This window comes from Acartia tonsa, chromosome 7 (assembly GCF_053477335.1).
Source record: "Acartia tonsa isolate MP-2025a chromosome 7, ASM5347733v1, whole genome shotgun sequence".
NCBI classification, from domain to species: Eukaryota; Metazoa; Arthropoda; class Copepoda; order Calanoida; family Acartiidae; genus Acartia; species Acartia tonsa.
The window spans coordinates 1,185,776-1,213,075 of NC_137266.1; the positions used below are offsets into that span (position 1 = coordinate 1,185,776).

The window sequence follows — 27,300 nt, forward strand, 5'->3', positions numbered from 1 at the left end:
ACACCCTTCCCTCTCCCCATTCCCTTTAGAATCTATTCCCCACCCCCTTTTTATTCTTACTCACTTAGTGTGCACGTTCCGTGCATAACCTTCCCCTTTTTTAACCTCAGAGCGCGTTACATCTTCCCTCCCCCCTCCGTCCGTCCGCGCCCCCCTACCGTGCACACAAATTATTACGTTCCCGGATTTTTTTTTTCCAATTCCCGTTTCCCCGATTTTTCTTCTTCAAGTAAGTGCGCTTCCTTCGCGCTTAGAGTGTGAACTTTGGGGGGGATGAATCATTTAGCGACAAAAGGGGAAGGATGTCGTCGGTTTTGAAGTCGGGCCGGGACAAAATAATTTTACTTTTAAGTTAGTAAGTTAAAAGCCTTCCTGAGAGCAAGGCCACGTTAAAGATATTAAAAAAATAACATGATTTTGATAAAACTATGATTTCAAGTGATTTATGTTAGATAAAATAACAGTGGAGTTATAGAAAAAATAAAGATTTTTGAAAAATCAAAATGATTTGGTTAAAAGCAATTGTGATTTTTAGTTATTTCTCTTTTTCGTTGGGTAAGTTGCATTTTCAAAATTATTTTATTTCTTAAAGTTTTTGAAGAAAATTACATATTTTTTAAATAGCGTAGCCAATCTATAGATTGTCTTGGTATGTTCGTCATTTAATGGAAAAAAAACTAAAAAACTCCCCTTTTTAGCTAATTTAAAAACTTAGGTAGAATTTCTAAAATTTATTTATAGTTATCCTCCCAGAATGTGATTTTAAGTGATTTATTTACAATACATGGACAAAATTAATAGACATATTTGCTCTGCAGTTTATAATTCATTTTATTTAATTCATAATCATTAATTTTGTATTTTAAACAATCATATAAAGTTAAGAAACTAAATCTTATATTTTTCTTTCTCTTAAAAATCACGCAACCTCTTACTCTTAAAATTGAAAGTTTGTCAAAAATAAGAATTAATGAAATTGTTTATGAATTTGAATGTTTTCAAGCATGTTTTATAAGAACAATTGTAGTATTTAAAAAATATTAGAAAGGTGAAAATTTTGTACTAAAAATTGATTTGAATTGGTTTTTACTTAAAGCTTTATTTTTCCTTCTAATAAATCTTTCATAGGGCCGCCCCCCCCCCCCCCTTCTTTTATCGTAAGTAGGTCTCTAGGGGCCTAGCCGCTAGTAAATAAATAAAAGAAAAGAAAAGAAAATTGTTTCAAAATTCTTAAAATAATCCAAAGAAGAAAAATTATAAAATATTGATTTTCTATTGAAATTTGAATATTGAAAAAACTTCCTTAAATTCACAAAAGATTGATAGATAGATAATTATTGGAAAGATAGATAGATAGAAATTATGAATATTGAAATTCTCAAAGACTTTTAGAAGAAAAATTATCAGTTAAACTTAGTTTCTCTTATTAAATTGAAATGATATCAATTAATATCCGCTGGATTAGAACAGGTTCTAAGCCATACTGAAAAACCATGTATAGAATTGTATGACAGACAATTTTCCTCGAATAATAATATAAAAATCATTAAATTTATACCAGTTTTGTTGGCCCGTGTCTTTGGACCCTCAGGGCCATAAACTAGAATCGATTTTAAGATTTTCTATTTTACTATTAGTAGAAAGGTGTCTCTAATACGATTCAATATTAGTTGTTTATCGCATCGCATTATTGACAGCTCTCCGCGGCTAACAAAACTGTAATCATTTTACGATTTAATATTTTTGGAAAATGGTCTGTAATACGAAGCTTTACATGATTTTTCAGTGAGGCTATGTTCCGGTTTTAATCCAACGGATATATATTGGTTTCAAAGCCTATACGCGAAATAGATTTTAAGGTTTTTTTTATAGTAGTGACAACAATTATAAAATGCCGACATAATTACATATAATACTTTATGTCAATTAAAAGCCATAAATTTTAATAGGATATGAACTCTTTGCTTCCGTTTTCCAATACAGAAATAGTTCACATAAATGTGAAATTTTAAAATATCTATCAATTGATTTCACTGTCTCATCAAGTTATTTATTGCATCGCATTATAGACAGCTTCTCGCGGATATCAAAATTTTTAATCATAAGATTTGAACCAAGAGCTATATCTAACTCTGAAACATATGATTTTGTGCTAGGTCAGCTTCTAGAACCTAGTACTTAGTACATTTTTTATCCAAATAAGTATATTCTATAATCTTCAGAAGGGTTAATTTTGTTTATCACCATTGGGGATGTACATCAATTCATTGTCCATTGTCTTATCCCTTAAAATCCCTGTTGAACCCCTCGATTAAAACCGCAAACATGTAATGTTCCTTTTTTTCTCAGAGAGGGATAAGACAATGGACGATAAATTGATATAAATCCCCAATGATAATAAACAAAAATACCCTGTTTATTAAAATTATTAGTTGAAAAGTTTGCAATCAATTAAAATTTAGTAAGAGTACCCAAAGTTTTTTTGAGTTAATAAGATAACCTTATTATAAAACTTTGGGTGCCAGGGTAATATATGACCCCATCCTCCCAGTATACAAGCCAAAGTATTGGAAAGGGATTAATTTCTCGGCCATTGTCATATCCAACCCATGCTTTTTTTCTCCCCCCCCCCCCCGTGCTTGAATAACTTTTGTATTTTAACTGTATGTAATAAAAATTACTTTTTAACTACGTGAAGTAGAGCTTTTTAGGACTGTTTTTCAAAAACAGCAAAAAAAAATATTGTGTTTTCCAGTATGGTTTCGAAACCTATTAATATACTCTGAATTAGAACTGGTTCTCAGCTATACTGAAAATTCATGTATAGCATCGTATTACAGACAATTTTCCTCGAATATTAACACAAAAATCATAAAACTAATACCAGTTTTCTTAGCCCAGGCCTTCAGCCCGTCGGGGCTAACAAAACTGGTTTTAATTATGTAACTTTTCATCTAAATATCCGCGGAAAGCTGTTTTGCTTTTTAGTATTAACATTTCAGGAATTAGAGAGAGCCAATAAAATTACTCATTGGAAAATATTCACACAATTTTCAATGCTCCAAAAAATAGATAGCCAGATAAGATAGATAGATAGAAAATAGATAAGATAGATAGGGCTCTGAAGCGAGGGAAGAAAGCTAATTTAATTTGATATTTTTTTTTATCTTTATGCTTTAAGATTTTTTAAAGTATTTTTTTAAAGAATTTATTTCATTAAAAAAAATTTTATCTATAAGGTAATAGTTATTTATTACCTCGTATTATAGGCAGCTTTCCACGGATAATGAAATAAAAAATATAAGATTAATTCCAGTTTTGTTAGCCCGAAGAGTCTTTTATTATTTTGATAGGTATATAATTTTATGATTTTTTGTAATTATTCTTGCAAAATTGTATATTATACGATACAATACCTGATTTTTCAGTATGGAGCAGAACTGGTTCTAATCTAGCGGATATTATTTCTTTTTTAAATCTTTGTTTTAAGATTCAACTTTTACTTTTTTCTGATACTTGGAAAAATTGATTTTTAAGACAAGATAATTGGAAAAGTCACAAGAAAATTACTTTGAATTTGTCATAAAACAGGCATGCACATAGTTTTTAAAAAGCGTTTTTACTCCAATTTTTCTGTTTCAAGGGTTTATGTTAATGGGAATTCAGCAGGTATTGTTAATATATCACTGTATTTGACTCTATTTTTTTTGATAAATTTGTAATTAATTTGCTTTATATTTTTTAAAATCAAATTATAAGTCATTTATCTTGGAATAAATGACTTACTGACATACGTCAGGATTGAATTATAGAGTAGCTACGCAACTTTAGGGAGGGAATGGACTCTCATTTATACTGGTACCCAAAGTTTTAGAAATGTGTACCCTCGACACTAAAATAGTTGGTTTAATATAGAAATATCCAAACTTTTCAACCAATAATTTTGTTCATCATTACAGGGAATGTACATCAATTTATCATCCATTGTCTTATCCCTTAAGATCCCTGTAACTACCTATTTTTTCTCTCCCCCCAATTTTGTTAACAAATTTTCATGTCGGCCATAAAATATCTTTCTCCTTGACACTTAATTTGGAAATTTGGTGTGCCATATATTCCACATATCCTTTTTATTAAGTAGTAAGGTTTTTTTGTCTGTAGCCTAAGATTTTCATAACTACTGAACCGATATTTAATTCTTATATCTAAGTTTGGTTTTAGGCTATTTTCCCACTTTTCTTACCCCTTTGAATACATACATATAGGTCTAGGGGAGGTTTAAAACTGCTTTGGGGGAGGATACAATCACCCTCCCAGGAGAAACTAACCCCTGCCAAAAACTTTCTTTTAAAACTAAAATTAGATATGGGGGTCGATTTTTCCCCTTACTTTTTCCCTCAATTGTCCCTAGAGGCCTCTATTAACAAATAAAACTAGTTTGTGCTGTAGTAATAATATGCGATTCTGAATATTTGATAATGTGATAAAATCGTGAAAGTGATTGAACACCCAGAAAATTTAGATTTACTTGAACTACATGAATAGAAGCAATTTTAGAGCTTTATAGTCGGGGGGCTATCCAAAATGCTTGCTATCAATTAAACCAATCAACTCTTAACAAACTGAAACACGAACACCAAACCAATTCAAACATTATCATTTTAATTGTGTAGTTAGTTTTTTTTTATGTTAGTTATAAATATTTCATATGTATAACTGCTAACCCTTAACTTACTAACACATATCTAATTTATCATTATTTTCTTATTTTACTTATTATATGATGTATGATTATTTCTGTAAAACGAATAAATCATTTCAACAACATAGTCGGGGGGCTATAAAAGTGTTTTTAGGGTATTTTATCTTTATTATATTGTATATTTAAAACATAGTGTACCTAAAAATGAGGTTGTAATCAATTTTATTTTTAGGTGACGTGGGGGGGGGGCTTCTTTGGGGGGGTAGGGTGCAGTAAAATAGCGTAAAACCATAAAATAACTTATAAGAAAATAAATTCGTTAAGCATCTTAGGAGGTATGTAAAGCTTTCCTTAAAATTAAGGACTCAATCGGTTCAGTAGAGAGAAAGATAATTAAGGAAAGAAAGGGAGAGAGACAGAGAATTTGTTTGTTTACTGAGAAATACCTCATGCAAATTCTTCTCTATAAGTGGGGCATGTAATTCCTAGGACAAATTAGGTATAGGGAAATGGAGAACAATTTCTTTTTCTCTCTCTTTTTGTTCTTTTCTTATCTTTCTATGCCTTTCTCTCTGTCTTTCTCTGTCTGTCTCTCTCTCTCTGCAAATCTATCCACCTATCTATCATTCTCTTTAAAATTTAAATTAAAAAAAAAATTACAATAATAAGTCAATTAAATCAAGAATCAGTTTATATATTCTCTATTTAGACCCCCAGCGTTCTTTAAAAGCCTAATTAAAAATCTATATAGATAGATAGATAGATATGTATTTCAACATACGCATACAAAATAATAATAATAAAATTATTACACATATTCACATATTTTTATGCATAGTTTGGTACTTTCATAACCTGGGTTGGCCGTTGCATAAGCTATCATATACCTATCTGTCAGGGGACATTGGGCTGTCTGCAAAGTTTTATAATAACGTTTTCTTATTCGTTGATTTAAAAACATTATGGGTTTTTATTAATTTTGATTGGTTGGTTCATTTTGTTGAGACTCCAGAGGTTGCAACCATTAATAGAATTCTATATATGGGGTAATTTTGTGTGTCATCATTGGGGATGTACATAGATTTATCGCCAATTGTCTTATCCCTTTAGATCTGTTGTAAATAATTTGATTTAAGTTTTTAATTAGAACTAAAAATCGGTGAAATAGTATACTTAGATATGTAAGCTTAAATTTCATATAAATCACATTACAACAAATTTAATAAAATAGCTTATTAATATAGTCCTCCAATTGTGATAGATAATTTAAGCCCTTCTGAAGACTAAGATTAATAGTAGAAAAGTTTTTAAAATTGAAGTTTTAAAAAATCTAAAATAGATATATAAAAAGTCCCAAATGTCCGAGGGATCTAAAGGGATAAGACAATGACCAATATATTGATAAACATCCCCAATGATTCTACACAAAATTATCCCTTCTTTGGATTGCAATTAGTGGTTGAAACGTTTGGACACCCAACTTGATGAACCAACCAATCAAATTCAATAAAAGTCCCCCAAGTTCTTCAGCCAACGAACAAGAAAACATTACTTTAAAACTTTGGGGACTAGTGTAATAAACAGCCTATTGTCCCAATGTCCATACTCTTCCAGGAAATATGTGGGAAAACTCCAAATTTTTGCCGTTTCCAAGTCACACCCCTCAAAATTTCTTACTGTCAAAGTGAATTAAAATATCTGAGAATCAGATAAATATGTCCTTCTCCTTTCTAGGAGATATTTTTCTAATAGGGAGGGGGAGGGAGAGGACAATGGATTGTTAATTATTCTGGTACCCAAAGTTTTATAACTACGTTTTGTCATACTTGGGCTCAAAAACTTTGAGTTTGTTCAAACTTTTCCATCAATAATTCAAAAATACAGATTGGAGTTATTTTATTTATTATCTTTGGGGATGTGCAATAATTTATCGTCCATTGTCTTATCCCTTTAGATCCCTGCTCATTCTCGATAATTTTCTCTTTGGAGGGTGGTGGTAACCTTTCCCGAAATAGCTAAACCTGTAAATGAGAACCATATCGGTTCAGCGGTTAGAGAGATCCTTCGGTACACACATATAGACAGACAAACATCTTATTACTTTATAAGGATTAAATTAAGTAAAATTAATGTACATGATTTATTAGAGAAGTAAAACCTAATAATTCAAAATCATTGTTCATTTTAAGATTTTCCTAAACATTTTCTATTGTTCGCAGAAAGCTTTATAGAGTACAGACTCGCAAAACAACAAGTATTTTTACAAAACTAATCAAAATGTAATTTAGTTATTGATCGCATCGTATTACAGACAGTTTTCTGCGAATTTAAAAAAGAAAAAAAACTAGTTTAGATTTAAGATTTTTATTTTAATATTCGTAAAAAATCATGTATAGCATTGTATTACAGACAATTTCTGTAAATATTTAAATAAAAAATCATACAATTAATACCAGTTTTGTTAAACCGGGCCTTTGGCTCCTCGGGGCTAACAAATCTGATGTTAATCTTATAATTTTACATTTTAACATCCGCGGAAAGCTGGCTACAATACGATGCAATTAAAAACTATTTTTAACATTTTTGCATAAACACTTAAACTAGATGCTAAAATTTCGCAGATGGCCCATGAGTTTGCAAAAATATCTATCCATCTATCTAGCAATTATTTATCTTTCTATCTATCTGTAGTAAAGCCGTCCTTGTTTAGAAACTAATAAATAATGACGCAATAAACAAGTTGTCTTATCAAGATTTCAAACAATTGAAATTATATAGTGGAGTATTAAGCAAGGCAATATAAAAAGTTAGTTATATTTGCCAAGCTTGAATACTATGTTAATGTTTACCCTTGGTGGTTTTGTGATAAAATAAACCTTGGTGGTTAACTATATTATAGAGATTGATTAAGTAATACCTTTGTGGTCAAGGCTGAATCTTAGTGGTTGATCAAGGGACCTTTGTGGTCCAAGACATATATATTGGATCTTTGTGATAGACTGGACCTTTGTGGTCAAGGATGAATCTTAGTGGTTGATCAAGGGACCTTTGTGGTCCAGGACATATATATTGGACCTTTGTGATAGACTGGACCTTTGTGGTCAAGGATGAATCTTAGTGGTTGATCAAGGGACCTTTGTGGTCCAGGACAAACCTTTGTGGTTTTGTGCAAAGACCTTAGTGGTCAACTGAAGTGACCTTTATGGTTAAAGACTTATCTTTGTGATTGAAGAACTTAGTATACCTTTGTGGTCAAAGAACAAAACTTGTGTGATTACAAAACTATGTATAAAGGTGCAATATAACCTTAATACTCTTCACATTCTCTATTGTAAAAATGCAAAGTTCAATAAAAATCAATATGCATGAACTCTGATACACACATACTGCATTTTCTGATCTCCTAGCATTGAAAATGAGCACAACACAATAGATTGAATACTAGTATCATAAATTTTATGTATATAAATGATATGTATATGATGTATATAATGTCTATATTGATGTTCTGATCTTCTTATTGTCAACTCAAATTTTGTTAACAAAAGGCAGCCATTTTGAATATGAAGGCAGCCATTTTGAATATGAAGGCAGCCATTTTGAATCATGGGAGCAGCCATTTTAAAAATGAAGGCAATATTTTGTCAGCTGATTTGAATTGACGGGTATAAAAGCTGAGATATTTATTGTAATAAATCAGTTCTGTATTTGCTTTGAAACTGTTAACAGTCAAAATAAATATATAACTCCAAAGAAATCTTTGTTATTTAACAAATATTATCTTTGTAATACAACAAGGAAGTAGCAGTCCATCAAGAAGACCTTCCTGCCTGAAGAACCCTCACCAAGATGACCTTCCATCCCAGAAGTCCTCCCAGCCTACATCTTCCAAGTACCTACCTAGTGATAATAAGGTTCCCTAGTTCATGGGATATCTTAAGGTGGTACTTATTGTGGTAAAGAATGACTTTACCACATATCTATCTATCTAGCTAGCTAGCTATCTATCTATAAATGGAGCAAACAGCATGAATTGTTAAAAACTTGATTGCTAAATAAATGTGTTGCTAAAATTCAGCGATCTGAAGGGATAAGACACTGGATGATAAATTGTTTATACACCCCCAATTATGACAAATAGAATCACCCGATAGAATATTTAAGGGTAAATAGAATCAAATGAATTTTAGCCAACGAATAAGATCAATAAACTTTGTGTATCAGTATAATTTACAATCCAATTGTCCTCTACCTCCCTGCTAAAATTCAAAACTTATAAGAACTAAATAAATAGTTGCTAAATATATGAATACACATATGCATTGTTATTTATAAATTGCACAGCTACTATATAACTTTACTAGCGGCTGAGCCTCTAGCATCTAGGTTGTATGTATTCAAATGGGCTAAAAATAGCATAAAACTAATCTAGGATTATGAGAACACATTCGGTTTAGTAGATATTGAGATCTTAAGCTTCAGACAAAAAAAACCTACTACTTTGTATTATATTATAAGTCATTACTGTATAACAGTTTACTGTTCTTTTCAATGTTGCGCTACTTATGGACATAATTGTCTTTTTATTTAATAAAGTAAAAGCCATATCCTTAAAATATTATTTAAACTACAATTTTTGTACATGTAAAAAGTAGATACTGCCTTTAAATCTCTTTAATACTCCAAGAAAAATTGTAAAATGCAGATTTATTTTTACCTTAAACAAGGATGACAACATCCACAAGCACCACAAATTATGGGTTGACAAACAGACAAAGTCAGTTATAGAGCAAATATTCAGTTTTATAGACACATAATATTTGTATAGGTCTTTGTAGCATGAATAACAGACTGACGGACCAATTATACACTAGATGCCCACTGGTACAAGGAATCTTCAATCACAATAAATCAGCTGTCTATCTAGAATAGCAGCTAGATAATTCATGTTTCTCCCCATAACGCTTTAAACAGACAGACAGACGGACGGACAATTGGTTAAGATTTGCAACTAAATCTGCGCAAAGGTCGAAAAAAGCTAATGCACATAATTAGGACGAATTATATTTTTTATGACATCAAACTCCACTTTAAAGTCAAATTAATAAACTTTAAAAAATCAAGTTTAAAGGCTAGATAATTTTCAGGGATAAGATAATGGACAATAAATTGATGTACACACCCCAATGATGATGGGCTAAATTTCCCCTTCTGAGATAAAAATATATGTTGAAAAGTTTGGACACCAACCAAAGTCTTTGATTCAACGATTAAGAATAAAACTTTGGGTACTAGTGCATTAACAGTTTAATGTCCAATCCCTACCTGTGTGAAAGTCAGGGGTAATGGATAAGCCAATGGGAATTAAACAAATCTCTTCCTCCATTCCTCAAAGTTTAAAGTCCCGTTATTATGTATGTGAAATACTTATATAATATTTACTATGTAAAATGGATACAGGATATATGGATATATTGACAGGGGAAAATTTGTCCCTAATATAGGTTGTTAATATAGACCTTTTTTATTTGTCAGTTCGATCAACCTGTAGGAGGGGAGGGGATGGTGTAAAGAGGGGTAACTGAAGGGCATAGGTTTTTAGCCAGCTGCGAGTATGACTTTATCATAGTACACGAAAATCTGGTGCAACATCCAAATAATAATATTTCGATTTATGTAAAATGTTTACGAATATTACGAGCTAAAATAAGAAAGATGACCATAGATAAATAAACAAAACTTGCAAAGTGGCACAAATAATTTTGATTACTAGTAGTTGAATGTTTATGTTTAAACATATCTCTAAAATGGCTTGACTTATAAGTGGGTTTGTGACATGGAAGGAGGGGATATTGGATTGTAAATTACGTTGGTACCCAAAGTTTTATTCTTCAAACACATTATTTGGGGACTTATTAAACTTTTTCACAAATGATTTCAATGCACAGCAGGGGCAATATGTTTACCATAATTGGGGATGTTTGTTGCTTATAATACTTAGTTTTAAGCTTTTTTCTAAGGGTAAAGGTCTTTTAAATATTGGTTGTGTTACTTTAAGAGAGACATTAAGCACTAGGAGACTTTACTATAAGAGGACTTTAAATCAAATATATGACAGCAACTCTATGGGGCAAACATAAACACTATCTATCTATATCTATCTGTCTATCTATCTATCTATCTATCTATTTGTCTATCTATCTATCTATCTATCTATCTATCTATCTATCTATCTATCTATCTATCTATCTATCTATCTATCTATCTATCTATCTATCTATCTATCTATCTAACTATCTATCTATCTATCTATCTATCTATCTATCTATCTATCTATCTATCTATCTATCTATCTATCTATCTATCTGAAGTATCTGTCTATCTTTTCTTTCTAATTCTCTATCTATCTATCCCACTTTTTAAACAAACAATAACACTAGCATGTAACTTGACATTCATAACAAGCAAGGCAAGACATAGGTTAAAAAAATTAAACATTGAAAAAATTAGCGCTTTTTCTGTTCAATATATCATTTTTACTAGTTGTTTACTTTATAGCACTTGTGTTAAATTTAGTAAGAATTTAGGATTTGTTTATTCATGGCTTCGCCACCATCTTTAACTGGCTATGTCAATGAGATCTTAATGGACAGGCTGACATTCTAAATAGAAAGTAAATTTTTATCCAGAATGGCTTGGAAACCGATTAATATTCACTGGATTGGAACTGGTTCTCAGACATACTGAAAAATCATGTATAACATCATATCAAAGACAATTTTTAACGAATATTAAAATAAAAATCATAAAATCTATGGCAGTTTTGTTAGCTTGGGCCTTTAGCCTCTTGGAGCTTAAAAAACTGATTGTTTTATTTAAATATCCGCGGAAAGTTGTCTATAATTGGATGCGACAAATAACTATTTTATATTGCGGATATTTTGATTAATTCATGAAAGATTTATAGTTATCTTTAGTATTTAAAACTTTTGTGTATTTTACTAAGCTTTAAACAAATTTGCTTTGTAGTTTTTTTTGTATTATATTAAAAACAAGGATGACAAAATCCATAAGTAGCGAAGCATAAAAGTCATGAAATGGACAAACGGAAAATCGCAAAAGAGCGTTTATTTTGAAGCATGACCAACAGACAGACGGACAAAACAATGTATAGACTTGAAGCGTATATACCATAAGAATCTTCACTGAAAATTTCAGCTGTCTAGCTTCCATATCAACCGAGAAAATCATATCTTAACGGACTGACGGACAGACAAAGTTAATATTATAGAGTAGCTTCGCCACTTAAAAAAGGGAATTAAACAAACAATGAGTAAGAAGAAAAAAACTCGTTCTTTATAAGTGCAATTGTTTGAAGCAAATAAAATATAAATCCTAAGTAAACATATAACAAGGGCAAAAATTCTTTATTTTTAACTTTTTTTTCTATAAAAGTTGATAAAAAAAAGATTTTATCGATCTAATATAAAAGTAAAAGGATGTCTGTTTGTGTGTTTGTAGCAAAGGATCTTGCTAACCACTGGTCCAGATAAGGTTTTTGACTATTTTTGAGAAAGGGTTCCTCCACCCTCCCTAGAGAAATCACCCCAAAAGTCCCCTTACCAAAAAATAAAAATGGCACAAATCAATAATTTTAATTATTGCAAATTTTGACTTGTGGCCGCTCATTAATTTTGACACACAGACACGAAAATAAGATATCTATCTATCCAGGGAGGGAGGGGACATTGGACTGTAAATTACACTGTTACCCAAAGTTTAATAACCACGTTATCTTATTCGTTTGCTCTAAATCTTTAAATGATTAGTGTACACACTTTTCAACCAATAATGTCAATTTACAAAAGGGATAATTTTGTAGATTATCATTGGGGATGTATAATCAATTTATCTTCCATTGTCTTATCCCTTGAGATCCCTGTAGTACGTCTATAAGACATCCAGACATCTAAGGCTAAAATTTGCAAGTCGCCAAAAAAGGAGTTAATTAATACAATTAATCATTACAGTTGATTTATTTTATATTAATTAAAAATCAATAGTTGTCAGATTTTGATGTAAATTAAATCTCAAAATATGCCTAATAAGCAGGGAGGGCGGGGACATTGGAATGTGAATTATATTGGTACTCAAAGTTTTATAAATACGTACATTGGCTTAAAGCTTAAAGCTATGAGTTTCTAAACTAAACCAAAAGGGCTATTTTTTTTATCATAATTATTGTGACTTAAACTCCCATTGTCTTATCCCTTGAGATCCCTGATAATCAGACCATAAATTGCTATAACTTCCTATTATTATTAATCGATATATAATTACTTGGATGTTGCACCAGATTTTCATGTACTCTAATAAAGTGATACTTCCAGCTGGCTAAATTAACGGTAACCCCCATCCATCTCCTCCTTCTCTATTATTAGGTCCTTATTATCAACACAAATAGACAAAAAAAATTTTATCAAGTATATTCTAACATCATTTATCTTTGTGTAGGTCGAATCCCAACGATCAACGAGAACCCTACAGACCAATCCGTTAGCCGCGGCGACCCAGCCACCCTTAACTGCGGGGCCCGCGGCCAGCCGGAGCCGTTTGTCACCTGGTACAAGGACGGAGTAGCTGTGGATTTAGAATCCGCTCCGGATCATATGGTTCTACTGCCGGATGGGGCTCTCTTCTTCCTTAGGACAGTGGAGAATGCTAGACAGCAGGATTCGGGGTTGTATCATTGTAAGGTAGGTTTGCTTGGATAGATAGATAGATATATTGAAGTTGGATGGATAGATAGATAGACAGAGCGCTGTTCTTCCTTAGGACGGTGGGGCAAGGCAGCAGGATTCGGGGTTTTATCATTGCAAGGTAGGTTTGATGGATAGATAGATAGATGATATATGGATAGACTGCTTTATTGACTACTAGCGGCTTCGCCCCTAGCCTCTAGGGGCTTTGCCCCAAGAGGTTTGATTAAACCAATTTTCGTATTTTAGATTTAAAATAAAAAAGAAAAAGAAAAATTATTTTTTTCGGGAGGGGGGAATTTTTTTTTTGTTGGGTGGGTATTTTTCATTTTTGGGGGGGTTGGGGGTGTCCCACCTCCCAAGAAAATAGTTATAAACCTTACCGGGACCTATGAGAAGCTATGGTTAGCGAGATCCTTCGCTACAAACAAACACTCACAAACACACAAACAAACAGACAGACATCGTTCTACTTTGTATTATAGATAAAACTTTGGGTATTTTTACTAATTTGTTGGGTTAAAATGGGTTAAATGGTTAAAATGGAAATTTTGTCATCATCATTTTGGAGGTTCATCAATTTATCGTCCATTGTTTTATCCCTTATGATTCATAGTTATAGGGATAGATTGATAGATAAAGGATGAATGAATGAATAGATTAATAGATTATAAATAAGATAGATAGATAGAAGTGTGCATTTTCTATTTTTAGTTTAAATAGATTTAAAAATGAAATTAAAAACTTCCTTAAATTCAATTGTAAATAGCATGCAACTATGCTTTTTATAAAGATACTTCATGAAACTTTTAATTTAAGTAAAAGCATATATAAAACAATGAAAAAAAAACAAGGATGACAACATTCATAAGTAGCAAAGCCTTTTCAATAAGCCATAGACCTTTCAGAGAATCTACACTGTAAAGGAGAACCATATCGGTTAAGCGGTTTGCGAGATCCTTGGGTACAAACAGACAAACTTCTTGTTTCTTTTATATAAGGATTAATTCTAAAAGTTTCATGAAGAAATATATTTGAAGGATTATTTTACAAAAATCAGCATTATTTTTTTTGTATACATTATTTATAAATTTACAAGAAAAACCTTTTAAGTAAACTTTTTAAGAAGGGGAAACTTTTTAAAATTATCGATCCATTTTCAAATTTTCTTTAGTGTGGTGTATGTTTATGGATATAGGATATATGTGGATATATTGACTTTAGAAAATTTTTCGTCAATTTAGATTGCTCACATGAACCTTATTTATTGGTCAGTTCGTCCATCCCTTAGGAGGGTGGTGCATTAAGTGGGCGGATGGGGAGGGTGTGGGTTTCATTATTTAAGCCAGCTGCGAGTATCACTTTATTAAGGTACATGAAAATCTGGTGCAACATCCAAGTAATAATATATCGATTATAGTATGTTTTTCTTTTCAATTCAATAAGAAGATTAGTTTTCTGAGGTTATTTCTCTTAAATATTTACATATTTTTTGATTTTTAACAAGGATAACAACATCAATAATGGAAAGAATATATCCTTATACTAAAGTAACAGGATGTCTGTGTGTCTGTGTGTTTGTACCGAAGGATCTCGCTAACCGCTGAACCGATCAGGTTCTCCTTAACAGGGAATTTAAAAATATTCATATATTTGTCTAAAAATCCTAGGAATCGCAAATTAGAACTTAATACATAATACCTATGCCCATAAAGCCTTACTTCTAAGATTGTACCTTATTTTTAAAGGAATAATTATTTTTTTTATTTCAGGCTGAAAACAAGGATGGGAGTGTTGAATCCAAGCCAGCCAGACTTACTGTTACATGTAAGTATAGATAGATAGATACATAGATAGATGAATAGATAGATATGTACATAGATAGATAGACAGAAAACAAGGATGGGAGTGTTGAATCAAAGCCAGCCAGACTCACTGTTACATGTAAGTTGAGATAGATAGATAGAAAGAAAAATAAATAAATGATGATTTAGTCAAGTGGATAGATTTTTTTTTAATAGAACCTATGAATAAATATATACATAGATAAATAATCTTTAAAAAGATAGACATGATCAAAAGATATAAAACATACGTGGATACGTGGATATTAAGACAAATCAAATTGTCAAATCAGGTAGCTTATTACATGGACATGATTTATTGGTCAGTTCGTCCATCCAGTGGGTGAGGGGATAGAAAATGGGTTTGGATGAAGAGTATCATTATTTTAGCCAGCTACGAGTTTCATTTTATTAGGAGTACATGATAATCTGGTGTAATATCCATGTAACAATAAATCCAATACATTATCACACTTTGTTGAAGTCAAAATCTTTAATTTTAATAAATAAAACATAGATAGATAGATATTTTTATTTGTATTATCAATACTAGTTTATTGTTTTTATAAAAAAAAACTTCAGATTAGCACTAAATAACATTGACATTATTAGACTTGAAATTTTAATATAGTTATTATTGGCATTGTATTATAGACAGCTTTTCGCGGTTATTAAAATGAAAAATATTAAGATCAAAACCAGTTTTTATAGTCCAGAGGGGCCGAAAGCCCGGGCCAAGAAAACTGGCATAATATTTATGATATTTATTTTAATATTCGTGGAAAATTGTCAGTAATGCTGCGCCTGTAGCATTTAGGAGCATTATATTCAAAGGACAGAAAAATAACCTAAAACCATCATAAGACTTAAATTTAAAATAAAATACCATAATACCACCCAAAAATGGAAAACTCAATCTTTTTAATCTTAAGCTACAGACATATTAACCTTACTACTTAATAAAAAAAATTAAAATCTTTTTATTATTTTTTCATTATTTGATTTTCTTAAGGCGATTTGGGAGGAAAAAAACATAAATAAACATCTACTATAAATATATTTGTTTTTATTATAAAATCTTTGAAAATTAAAAGCTGAATCTGAATTTTAATATCATGTTTATATTATTAGTAGTTTTTGTTTATATATAACATCAGGGGGGAGGGAGGGCCGGGACATTGGGCTATTTATTATATACACTTGTCCCCAAAGTTTTACAATAATTTTTCTTATTCGTTGGCATAACAATTTTTGTACACAAGGGAATTTTGATAGGTTGGTCCATTAAGTTGAGTGTCCAACCCTTTCAACCACTAATTGTAATCTAAAGAAGGGGTAATGTTGTGTATCATCATAAGGGATGAACATCAATTTATTTGCCATTGTCTTATCGTCTTAGTTCACTGATAAAACATACAGAAAGACACACACTTACACAGACAAACAGACAAACAGACAAAATTAAGTTAGCTATGAATGACATAAAAATTCAAATAAACATAAAATTCATCTAATTTATGTAAAGATATACATTAGGGTTGTATCCATTTTTTAAAAAAAATATATTTTTAACAAAAGAGGCTAAAACCATCCAAAGATTTATTTTTTAAAAAGAAAATAGACTTTATAACACGAAACAGACAATGAAACTATGAATAGCCTAAACCCTCCAAGGACCTATGTGAAGTTTCTTAAAATATAGCTCAATAAAAATCTTACTACTAACTAAAATACTAAGGTTCATTCTTGCTCATTATTATCTCAAGAATTGCCTAACATAGTTTTTATATTATTTATTTAGCTTTTCGAACTAATCCTAAAATGACTATAAATTCAAACACTCAAACAGACTTTATCTCAAATCATAACAATAAAATAAACATAAAAATCAGCTTCCAAGAAAAACAGCGAAAAAAGTAGGAAGGTTTTCTTGTTTGTAAGCTAAGATCATATGAACCACTCAAGTTTTAATTCAAGTTTTGGGATGGATTTTTGCTATTTTACTTTCCCTTCCTTTCTTAGATACTAGGGGAGCAGCCGCTATTATAATATATCATAAAACAGAAAATAGAGATGGGGACAATAGATTGAATTTACTTTTGGATTACTCACTCCTAGGATAACAAAGTACATGTTAAGCGAAGCAAATCTATAACCAAGCCCTAAAGATATGTCCTTAAACAGTATCTTGTATTTTTTGCAACAAATTTACTTATAATGTTTATTAGACGTATACAAATTGATATTCTGTTTATTCAGTTCTGACACGCTACACGTTTGACCCACCATTTCAGAGCTTCGCTTTTTATGGATGTTGTCATCCTTGTTTGAGTAGCTTTGCTAGAACTATCAGGGCTCTAAAGGGATAAGACAATGGCCGATAAATTTATGTACATCCCCAATAAAGATACAAAAAAATTACCCCTTGTAGTGATCAAAATTAGTGGTTTAATTGTTTGAAAACTGAACTTAATGAAAGAACCATTAAAATTCACTAAAGTCCCCAAAGATGTTAGGTCAACGAATATGAAAACGTTATTATAAAACTTTGGGGACTAGTGTAAAAAACAGCCCATTGTCCCCTCTCACTTTGGGTAAAAATAGATAATTAAATAATTTTTAGCACCCAAAAAACTTGATTTATTATTTTTGTCACACTTTTAAGTTCTATAAACATAGTTTTTTATATAAATAAGTAATAACAAAAGTGCAACTTTTTTAAAAAACAAGGATGACAACATCCATAAAAACAAAGTTCTGCAAATTAAACATTAGAAATATTTATTGATTATGGAGTTTCAGACCTAAAAAATTGTACCTTATTGTTATAGTAATGTTCAAGCAAGGTTTAAAAACAATAGGAAGATTCAAACATGCCGTTTAAATTGCAGATGAAAAAATCACATTTCTTCCCTAGCGTTGAGGACTGACTAACTGACGGACAGATATACAAAGTAAACTATAGATTAGCTTCGCTAACAAATATTAGTTTGAAGGACTGTTAATGAACGTTGTACCCTAGATTTCGTTTTCACATTTTATTTTATCAACAAAGCAATATTACATTGGACTGTAAATTATACTGGTACCCAAAGTTTTATCAATATGTTCTCTCATTCGCTAGCCTTTAAATTATTGGTACTTAAGTTCATTCTTGATTGAGTTGTACAAACTAGTAGGGTCAAAGTTTTCTACCAATAAATATAATCTACAGAAGTGGTTATTATGTATATCATAATTGGGGGTCTAATGGACACTCAACTTAATGAACCAAACAATCAAAATTGAATAAAAGTCCTTAGCGTTATTAGGCCAACGTTATTATAAAACTTTGGGGACTAGTGTAATAAACAGCCAATGTCCCCTCCCTCCTTGCAATAATATATACTGTTTTAACGCCAATATTTTAGATTAGAAAAATCTAAATTGCAAATATTTCAAGCATTTTACGACATAGTTAAATGCAGCCCATTTTTTGCACTACAAAATTGCATTATTTGGCGGCTTTTTTGCAAGCGTGCTTTTTAAATCGATATATTTATTACTTGGATCTTGCACCATATTTTCATGTAATCTGTTAAAGTAATACTTGCAGCTGGCTAAAAAATTATACCCTATCCCCTCTTTTCCTACTGAATGAACGAAATGTCCATTAAATGAGGTCCTTATAAGCAAGCTATATTGACGACAAATATCCACATATATCCTATATCGATTGTTTTTAAGATACAAGCTTTTTTTACAATTAAATGCATTCTTTTTTTGATGATTTCTATACCGACAATGAGTATTATATGATAGAATTGTCTAATTAGCTTAAAATATTCAAATTTATGACGCAAATTTACTCTTTATTTTTTGCTATTTTAGATTTATAGTTTAGATTGTAATCCTTATATGTAAAAATATATAGTAAAAACTATGATATAGCTGATTGAAATTTCGATATCTAGAGGATTAAGGGTTTCAAAGGGATAGGGTGTTTCTATAATACCCATAAAACTAAAATTAATGTACTTCCCCAGTGATAATACACAAAATTATTCCTTCTGAAGATTATAAATAGTGGTTGAAACATTTGTACATTCTACTCAATGAGCCTACCAATCAAAATTCAATAAAAGTCCCCAAAGTTGTTGAGCCAACGAATAAGAAAACTTTGGGGACCAGCCCAATGATAATAGCTAATAAATGTCGACATTCTATGATAACCCCTTTGAAAACAATGTCTTTGTTAAAACGAATCTTTACAATGAAATAAACTCCCAATCAGTTTATCAGTTTACTATTAGCTATAAAACTTATACAGGGAGGGAGGGGACATTGGGCTGTTTATTACACAAGTCTCTAAAGTTTTATAATATCGTTTGGGGACTTCTATTGGATATTGATTTAGTTGAGTGTCCAAACGTTATAACCACTAATTGTAATATACAGAAGGGATAATTTTGAGTATAATCATTGGGGATATACATACATTTATCGGTCATTGTCTTATCCCTTTAGATCCCTGGTTATATGAATGTATGTATGGATTAACTGATAGACTTTTAAAATATTTACAACCCCTAGTTTTTATTTGAAAATGTTTATGTAGTTGTTATAGATATACAGGGTGCACCACATAAATCCGGACTTTTTCTTATTTTTGAACAAATAAACATAAAATCGTCAATTTTAAAGATTTTATTGAATTTTAAAAACTGGGATGCAACTTAGGTATATGACTATTAGATTATTTAATAAAATCGCCGCCAGCCTCAATCACCGTTTCTACCCGCCCCCTGAACCGCCCGCCGACCCTGGTCATCATGTCCCTGGTCAAGCAGGCGAAGTTCTCCATGATAGGAGCAATGAGAGAGGTCTTTTTGGTATGGGCGCGTCTATTGGTTCATGCTTTAATGGCGCTCAAGGCCCAAAAGTCCATTGGATTAAGATCGGGGCTGCTGGGAGGCAACATCTCCTTAAGGACGTGAGTAACCGCAGGATCCAAATTAACCCATCTTTAAAGCTACCCTTTGACACGGCGGCTCTCATTTGGACCACAGTTAAGCTAGAACAACGTTTTATACCTATTTAAAAATGGCATGAAGATCAAGATAGGGTTATCAGCGCATTACATAGTCTAAAACGAGTTTCAAGGTTCCATATGGGCCCCTGAAGTCAAGAACCGAGAAATTTACAAGATTTTTGACGTTTTTGAGATCTTAAAATCTACCACGATCCACTTTGTCGGAGTACTTCAGCCAAGTCAGCTGTGATAGAGAGCTCTAGTCTTTTCTAGTGTTTTCACTAGGTATCTGATAGTATCTCCAGCAAGTTTCATTAGTCCATCTCACCTTCAGATGGGCTGAGGTAAGATTTAGTAGGCCCAAGCCATAAATCCACGGTAAACTATCTGCGCAATTCGAATCTACCTTGTTGAAAATATGCGCGGCCAGCTCGGCGTACACGTCCTCCATTGTCCAATAATTTTCATGGGCAAAAAGGTCATTACCTAAGCTTTTTATAGTGGGGTCAAACGTCCTGATTGGTCAAGTAGTTTTTGCGCTATGGACGTTTAAAAAAAAGTCCAGATTTATGTGGCGCACCCTGTACTTGTTTATTGAATAGATCAATTAGGTGGTGTAAGGTGGTACTTTTTGTCAGGGATCTAAAGGGTTAAGACAATGGCCGATAAACTGATGTACATCCCCAATGATGATTCTCAAAATTACCTCTTGTGTAGATCAGAATTAGTGGTTGAAACGTTTGAACACTCAACTAAATGAATCAAACAATCTAATTTACTAAGGTCCCAAAAGTTGTTAATCCAATGAATAAGAAAACGTTATTATAAAACCTTGGGGAGTTGTGAAATAAACAGCTCATTGTCCCCTCTCTCTCTCTTTGACTTTTTGTGAAAGCCCTAGTCTTACTAAAAAAGTAGTAAGAATTTATCTAAATCTTTATTAATTGTCATAAAAGCAACAATTTAATTACATCACTAAAATGAAATTAAACTAGAATTTTTTACAAATTAGCTCAATTTAAACACTTGAAATAACTTTATTTAAACATCATATTGCATCAAAACTACCAAAAATATTTATAGCTGCTATTAAAAAGCCTAAATTATCCTTATAATAAAGTAACAGGCTGTCTGTTTGTCACGGTGTATGTTTGTACTGAAGGATCTCGCTAACCGCTGAACCGATCGGGTTCTCCTTAACAGGGTAGCTTCTCATTCTCGGGAAGGTTTATAACTATTTTTGGGGAGGGTACCACCACCCTCCCAAGAGAAATCACAGACGGAACATAGAAAAAAAACATTTAAAATGCTACTAGAGGCCTCTAGGGGCGTAGCCGCTAGTTATGTTATATTTTATTACCAGTTTTATAAACACATCCAAGTTTTAAAAATAGAATGATAAATGCATAATTGTGCTTTTAAAAATTGAGTTGCTAATTGGCAAATTTCAAGATCTGTTTATTAATCCAAGGATTAAAAGGGATAATAAAATGGCAGATAAATTGATGTACATCCCCAATGATGATAAATAATATTACCCCTCCTGTATATTAAAATTTTTGGTTGAAACCGTTTGAACACTTAACTTAATGAATCAACCGATAAAAAGTCCCCAAAGTTGTTGGGCCCACAAATAAAATAAAACACTACTATAAAACTTTGGGGACTAGTGTAATAAAGTGCTACTTATGAAAGTTGTCATCCTTGATCTTTTTTTGTTATTAATGAATTAATTGTGTCATTGCTAATTGGGTTAAAATATGTCATGTCGTTTTAAAAGGATAAATCAATTTATTCATTAAGCAAAGATGATAACTTCCACAAAAGCGAAGCTCTAATATATAAAGGAAGGACAAACGAACAATAGCTCGAGTATCAGAATTTAATAAGCAGAACATTAATTTGAAAAACTAAAGGAATTATCAATAAATAGGAAAAATAACTTTCATTCCCCCATAAAAAAAGTTGCTGTGCTACTTAAAAAAAAAACAATGCATATCTAGCTAAAACCCTGCTCTAAATAGGAAATGGTAATCCGAGTTTATAATTTAATTTTCTACGGTTCCATTAACAAAAACAAAAGCAAAAAAAATATTAAATAAAAAACTTTTACTCCGAAATTTGAATGCAATTAAGCTGAATTTTTGTTTTAATGTTTATTTGAAATTACAAATGTTTTAAAAAATTAGGTATTAGTAGCTTTATTTATCTATAATACAAAGTAGAACGATGTCTGTCTGTCCGTCTGTCCGTCTGTCTGTCTGTCCCTTAAGATCTCGGTAACCACTGAACCGATCGGATTCTACTCTTCAGGGTATCTACCTATTGGTCATGTGGTGGTTTTAAGCTATTTTCTTGGGGGGTGGGACACCCCCAACCCCCCCAAAAACCAAAATATCCCCCCCCCCAATTTTTTTTTTTTTTTTTTTTGAAAGAGATTTCCATGGTTCTTTACGATTTTCGCCATAATTTTTTTTTTTTATCACCTCTTGGGGCAAAGCCCCTAGAGGCTAGGGGCGAAGCCGCTAGTAACTTTTAAGGCAGTAAAAAACTATGATGATAATCGGTATATAAAACTATCAGCTGGCTAAAATAACAACACCCCTGCCTACCCCCCTTTACTCCATTTCCTTCCTTCCTACTAGATGAACGAACTGACAAATAAAGAAGGTCAATATTGACCTCAAATTTTCCCGTGTCAATATTTCCACGTATTCTATATCCATTATAAAAATAATACACTAGTAAAACGCATTTATTTATATGAAATCAAGTATTTTTAGAATATTTTAGTTGTTTAAAATTCACTCTTATTGTTTCAACTAATTTCAATGATTTTCATGTTTTTGAAAAGCAAATCTAATTTTTAAATTTCCTTTAATTATGCAATTTTGAATTTAGGATTTAAAACAATATCAAATTTAATTTAGAATTTTTGATTGTTTAGAAGCTAGCAAATAGAAAGAAGGATATAATATTTGAATAGATAAGGTATACAGAAAGAAAGATTGGGCTGTTTATTACACTAGTCCCCAAAGTATTATAAGACGTTTTCTTATTCGTTGGCCTGACAACTTTGGGGACTTTTATATAATTTTGATTGGTTGGTTTATTAAGTTGAGTGTCCAAACGTTTCAACCGCTAAATGTAATCTACAGAAAGGCTAATTGTGTGATTCATCATTTAAGACATACATCAATTTCTCGGCCATTGTCTTATCCCTTTAAATCCCTGTAATAGATAGATAGGCCCCTAATTAAAAGATAGATAAATAGATATTTAACTAAATGAATAGATAAAAAAAGCATAAGATAGACATATTATAAATATCTATCTGATAATTTTTAATATTGCTCAAAGCAAATTTTTTAAAAAAGTTCGTTAGATAAAAACGTTAACAAAGACTTAGTCTCCGTGTTTTGACAGCCAAAATTAACCCCTTTCCCTCTGCTTTTTTGCACATCACACCGACCGACAAACAGACAGACAGACACACACCTGATGGACATACAGACAGACACACACCCTAGCATTATATGGATTAGACACAAAAGGCGTTAAATTTCTATCATGTTCAGCTAGGATAGGGAATACAAATCTATAAAATAAATTTCTAGACCTATTATGCAGGGATCTTAAGGGATAAGACAATGGCCGAAAAATTGATGTTCATCCTTAATGATGATACGCCTAATTACCCCTAACAATTTGTTGTTGAAACATTTCGACTCTCAACTATATGATCCAACCAAACAAAATTTAAGAAAAGTATCCAAGGTTGTTAAGCCAACGAATAAGAAAACGTTATTATAAAACTTTTGGGACTAGTTTAATAAACAGGCCAGTACCCTCACCTTGGCAATCAGTATCTAGTAAGAAAATAATTTATTTATATCAATATGTTTTAAGACAGATATTTTTGGTATTGGCTAATTTTTTAAATAAATCACTAAATATTATGTTCAAACTATTATAAAGAATACATGTTTCTTTCAGTGATGATGTTTAAAAAATTATTTGACTGCTGCCTGCAAAAAAAGAATTTTGACTTGATGTGCCCCTTTATATGAGGGTGTTTATATATTGTAGATAGAAATAGATAGATAGATTGAAAGTTAGATAGATAGATAGTCAGATAGCTAGATGAATGAGTGAATACATATGTAGATAGATAGATATATGAATATACAGTTAGACATATGTATAGATTGATTATGAAATGAATAGATAGTTTAGATTTATAGATAGAAATATAGATTAAATGGATAGATTTTAGATAGATAGAAATACATAAAATTAAATAGATAGCTAGATAGATAAAGGACAAAAAAAGTGCTATAAAAATGGTATCCACATAAGAACACACCAAAAAATTTAAAGGGTACAAAAAAGAGGAGGAGTGATGCCGTCAAAATTTGAGGCTCTTTTTTACCCTCTATCCATATATCCATATAATTATGATGAAAGATCATAAAGAAGATATTTTACATTATAATTTTATAAATTTTCTACACAATTTTGATATTAAAAGTGCAATTTGGCAAATTTAAGTCAGTGATAATTTTGTTTTCTGGCAAAAATGATGATTTTTTGATTTTAAAACTAGTTCAGATTTTTTTATATAACTAATCAGAGAGGGAGGGGACATTGGGCTGTTTGATACACTAGTCCCCAAAGTTTTCTTATTTTTTGGCTCAATAACTTTGTGGACTATATTTTTTGTGGGTTTAAATTAAGTGTTCAAATGTTTCAACCACTAATTGTTTTCTTCAGAAGGTATAATATTGTGTATTATCATTGGGAATGTACATCAATTTATCAGCTATTGTCTTTTCCCTTTAGATCCCTGATAACTAATACAATTTTTTCTATTTCAGACATGAGACCCAAATTCGGCGACGTCGAACGGCAGCTAGAAGTTGAAGAGGGGCAGCCGTTGCTGGTCCAATGTCGGCCGCCGGAAGGCAATCCGGTACCCAAAGTTTACTGGGAAAAGGATGGGCACACCCTGGTCAACGACGACTATTTTGTCATCAAGGCAAACGGCGATCTGTTCATCCCCGAGGCGGGGATAGAAGACGGGGGCAGCTATGTGTGCTTGGCTAGTAACAGTGACGTTACCCGGCGGGATTTGCCGGTAACGGTTAAAGTTGCACGGCGGGTGGTTGAAATCCGTCAGGAGATTATTCCCGCAATCCCGCGGATTTCCGACGCCTATATGGTGGATCCTGTGACGGGAATAGTCCATTGGACGGCGGTTGGCGAGCATGTAACGGGATATATCATTCTGTTAACGGCGAATTCCGCCGCTGTGACTAATATAACGGTGGAGGCGGATGTGACACAGATCAAACTGCATTCCCTAGACCCTGGGCTAGCGTATAGCGTTCAGGTAATATATCTATCTATCTATTTACAATATATCTACATATTAATATATCTATTGTATAGTGTATACCTAAACTAATCTATAAAACTACCTTGCTCACTTCGGACATATTTGCTTTTTTGCTGTTTGAAGCTTGTAATTGCTTTTCGAAAGGCAAGGGACAATTTTGTGAAAAAATATCATTTCTGTCCATACTTCTTAATTATTTACTTTATTATTAACTAGTGGCTACGCCCCTAGAGGCCTTTTGTTTGGGGAGGGGGGTTCTAGGGGTGATTTCTCTTGGTACTTTCCCCAAAAATAGTTATAAATCTTTCCAGGACCTATGAGAAGCTATATTGTAAAGGAAAACCATAACGGTTCTGTTGTTAGCGAGATCCTAGGGTTCAAACAAACAAACAGAGAGACAAACAAATATCCTGTTACTTTATTATTATTAATATCTTTCTTTTACAGGTTGCGGCCCAGTATGGCGATACCCACGGCGATTTCAGCCCCTCACGGCAGCTCATGTACAAGACACACGAAGTTGTGCTGGTCAATAATGACGTCAACGGCGAGATACCCGTTAAAGTTTGGGCCATCGCCATGGCGATTGTCATAATAGTGACGCTTACCATCGTTATGGCCGCTGCATTACTGTGCTATAAAACCAAAAAATTCGGCAGCAGCCGACATTCAACGTCATGTAGTGAATACGGAGTGAGGAATATAACGTGGGATCGCCGGCCGAACGTTAGCGCCGGTCTTTTGGGCACTAACGGAACGGCGGGAAGCGGCGGTTGGGACGATACATCGCCGACAACCTCATTCCGCTCACAAAACAGGCTGTTAAACACCGCTCACCAAGAATTTGCTGGCGGTGTACGGCTAGAGGTTGGCGCTAACGGCTATGAATACGCCGTGCCCTCCCATCATTTGACCCATCACCTCCTACACCCCATCCATTATGGGGATGGGCGTGGAGGTGGGGGGAGTGGGGGCTCGAACCACTACGCCTCAAATACTATACTAAAACCTGCTTATTATGAACCGCTGAACCTAGTACAACATGTAACCTCTAGTGATTCTAGCTTTGAAAGTGAATATAAAACGCCCCTAGACATTAAGTCCTCAAGATAAAGGGCATACAATCAAAGAACCATAATACATTATTATTATATAAAATACATTCTTTACATAGTGAAAGAAACCTTAATTTTATTTTAAAAATACATTCAATACAAATGCCTGGGAAAAAATAGAAACAAATTTGATAGACAAGTGAAACTTCGTTTTTGAACACAAAACAATTTGAACCATTTTAAAACCAATTCATATGTTAATATTTTACAGCAAAGTTTTATATTTTAGCTAACAAATCACTAGTCTTATTCGTTGGCTTAACAATATAATCTACAGAAGGGATAATTTTGTGTATCATCATTTAGGATGTACATCAATTTATCAGCTATTGTCTTATCCCTTTAGATCCCTGTATAAAGTACTTTTAAAACAGAAATCATTGCTAAAATGTAAATTTTGCTGTATTTTGAAGTAACTTTTTTGAACAATAGACCATATTACATACATCTATAGATAAAAACCTTTAAGGA

At 32.1% G+C, this 27,300-nt stretch overlaps 1 protein-coding gene across 1 annotated transcript; it reads left to right on the forward strand.

Annotated features, from left to right (window-relative positions):
• Positions 1-351: 351 nt before the first annotated feature.
• On the forward strand, positions 352-26,956 carry LOC145324643 (uncharacterized). The gene is made up of 5 exons (XM_080167221.1): positions 352-555; positions 13,217-13,458; positions 15,234-15,288; positions 25,194-25,708; positions 26,162-26,956. The coding sequence occupies exons 1-5, from the start codon at positions 504-506 to the stop codon at positions 26,825-26,827; spliced, it is 1,530 nt and encodes a 509-aa protein (XP_080023347.1). The 5' UTR covers positions 352-503; the 3' UTR covers positions 26,828-26,956.
• The last annotated feature ends 344 nt before the right edge of the window (positions 26,957-27,300 follow it).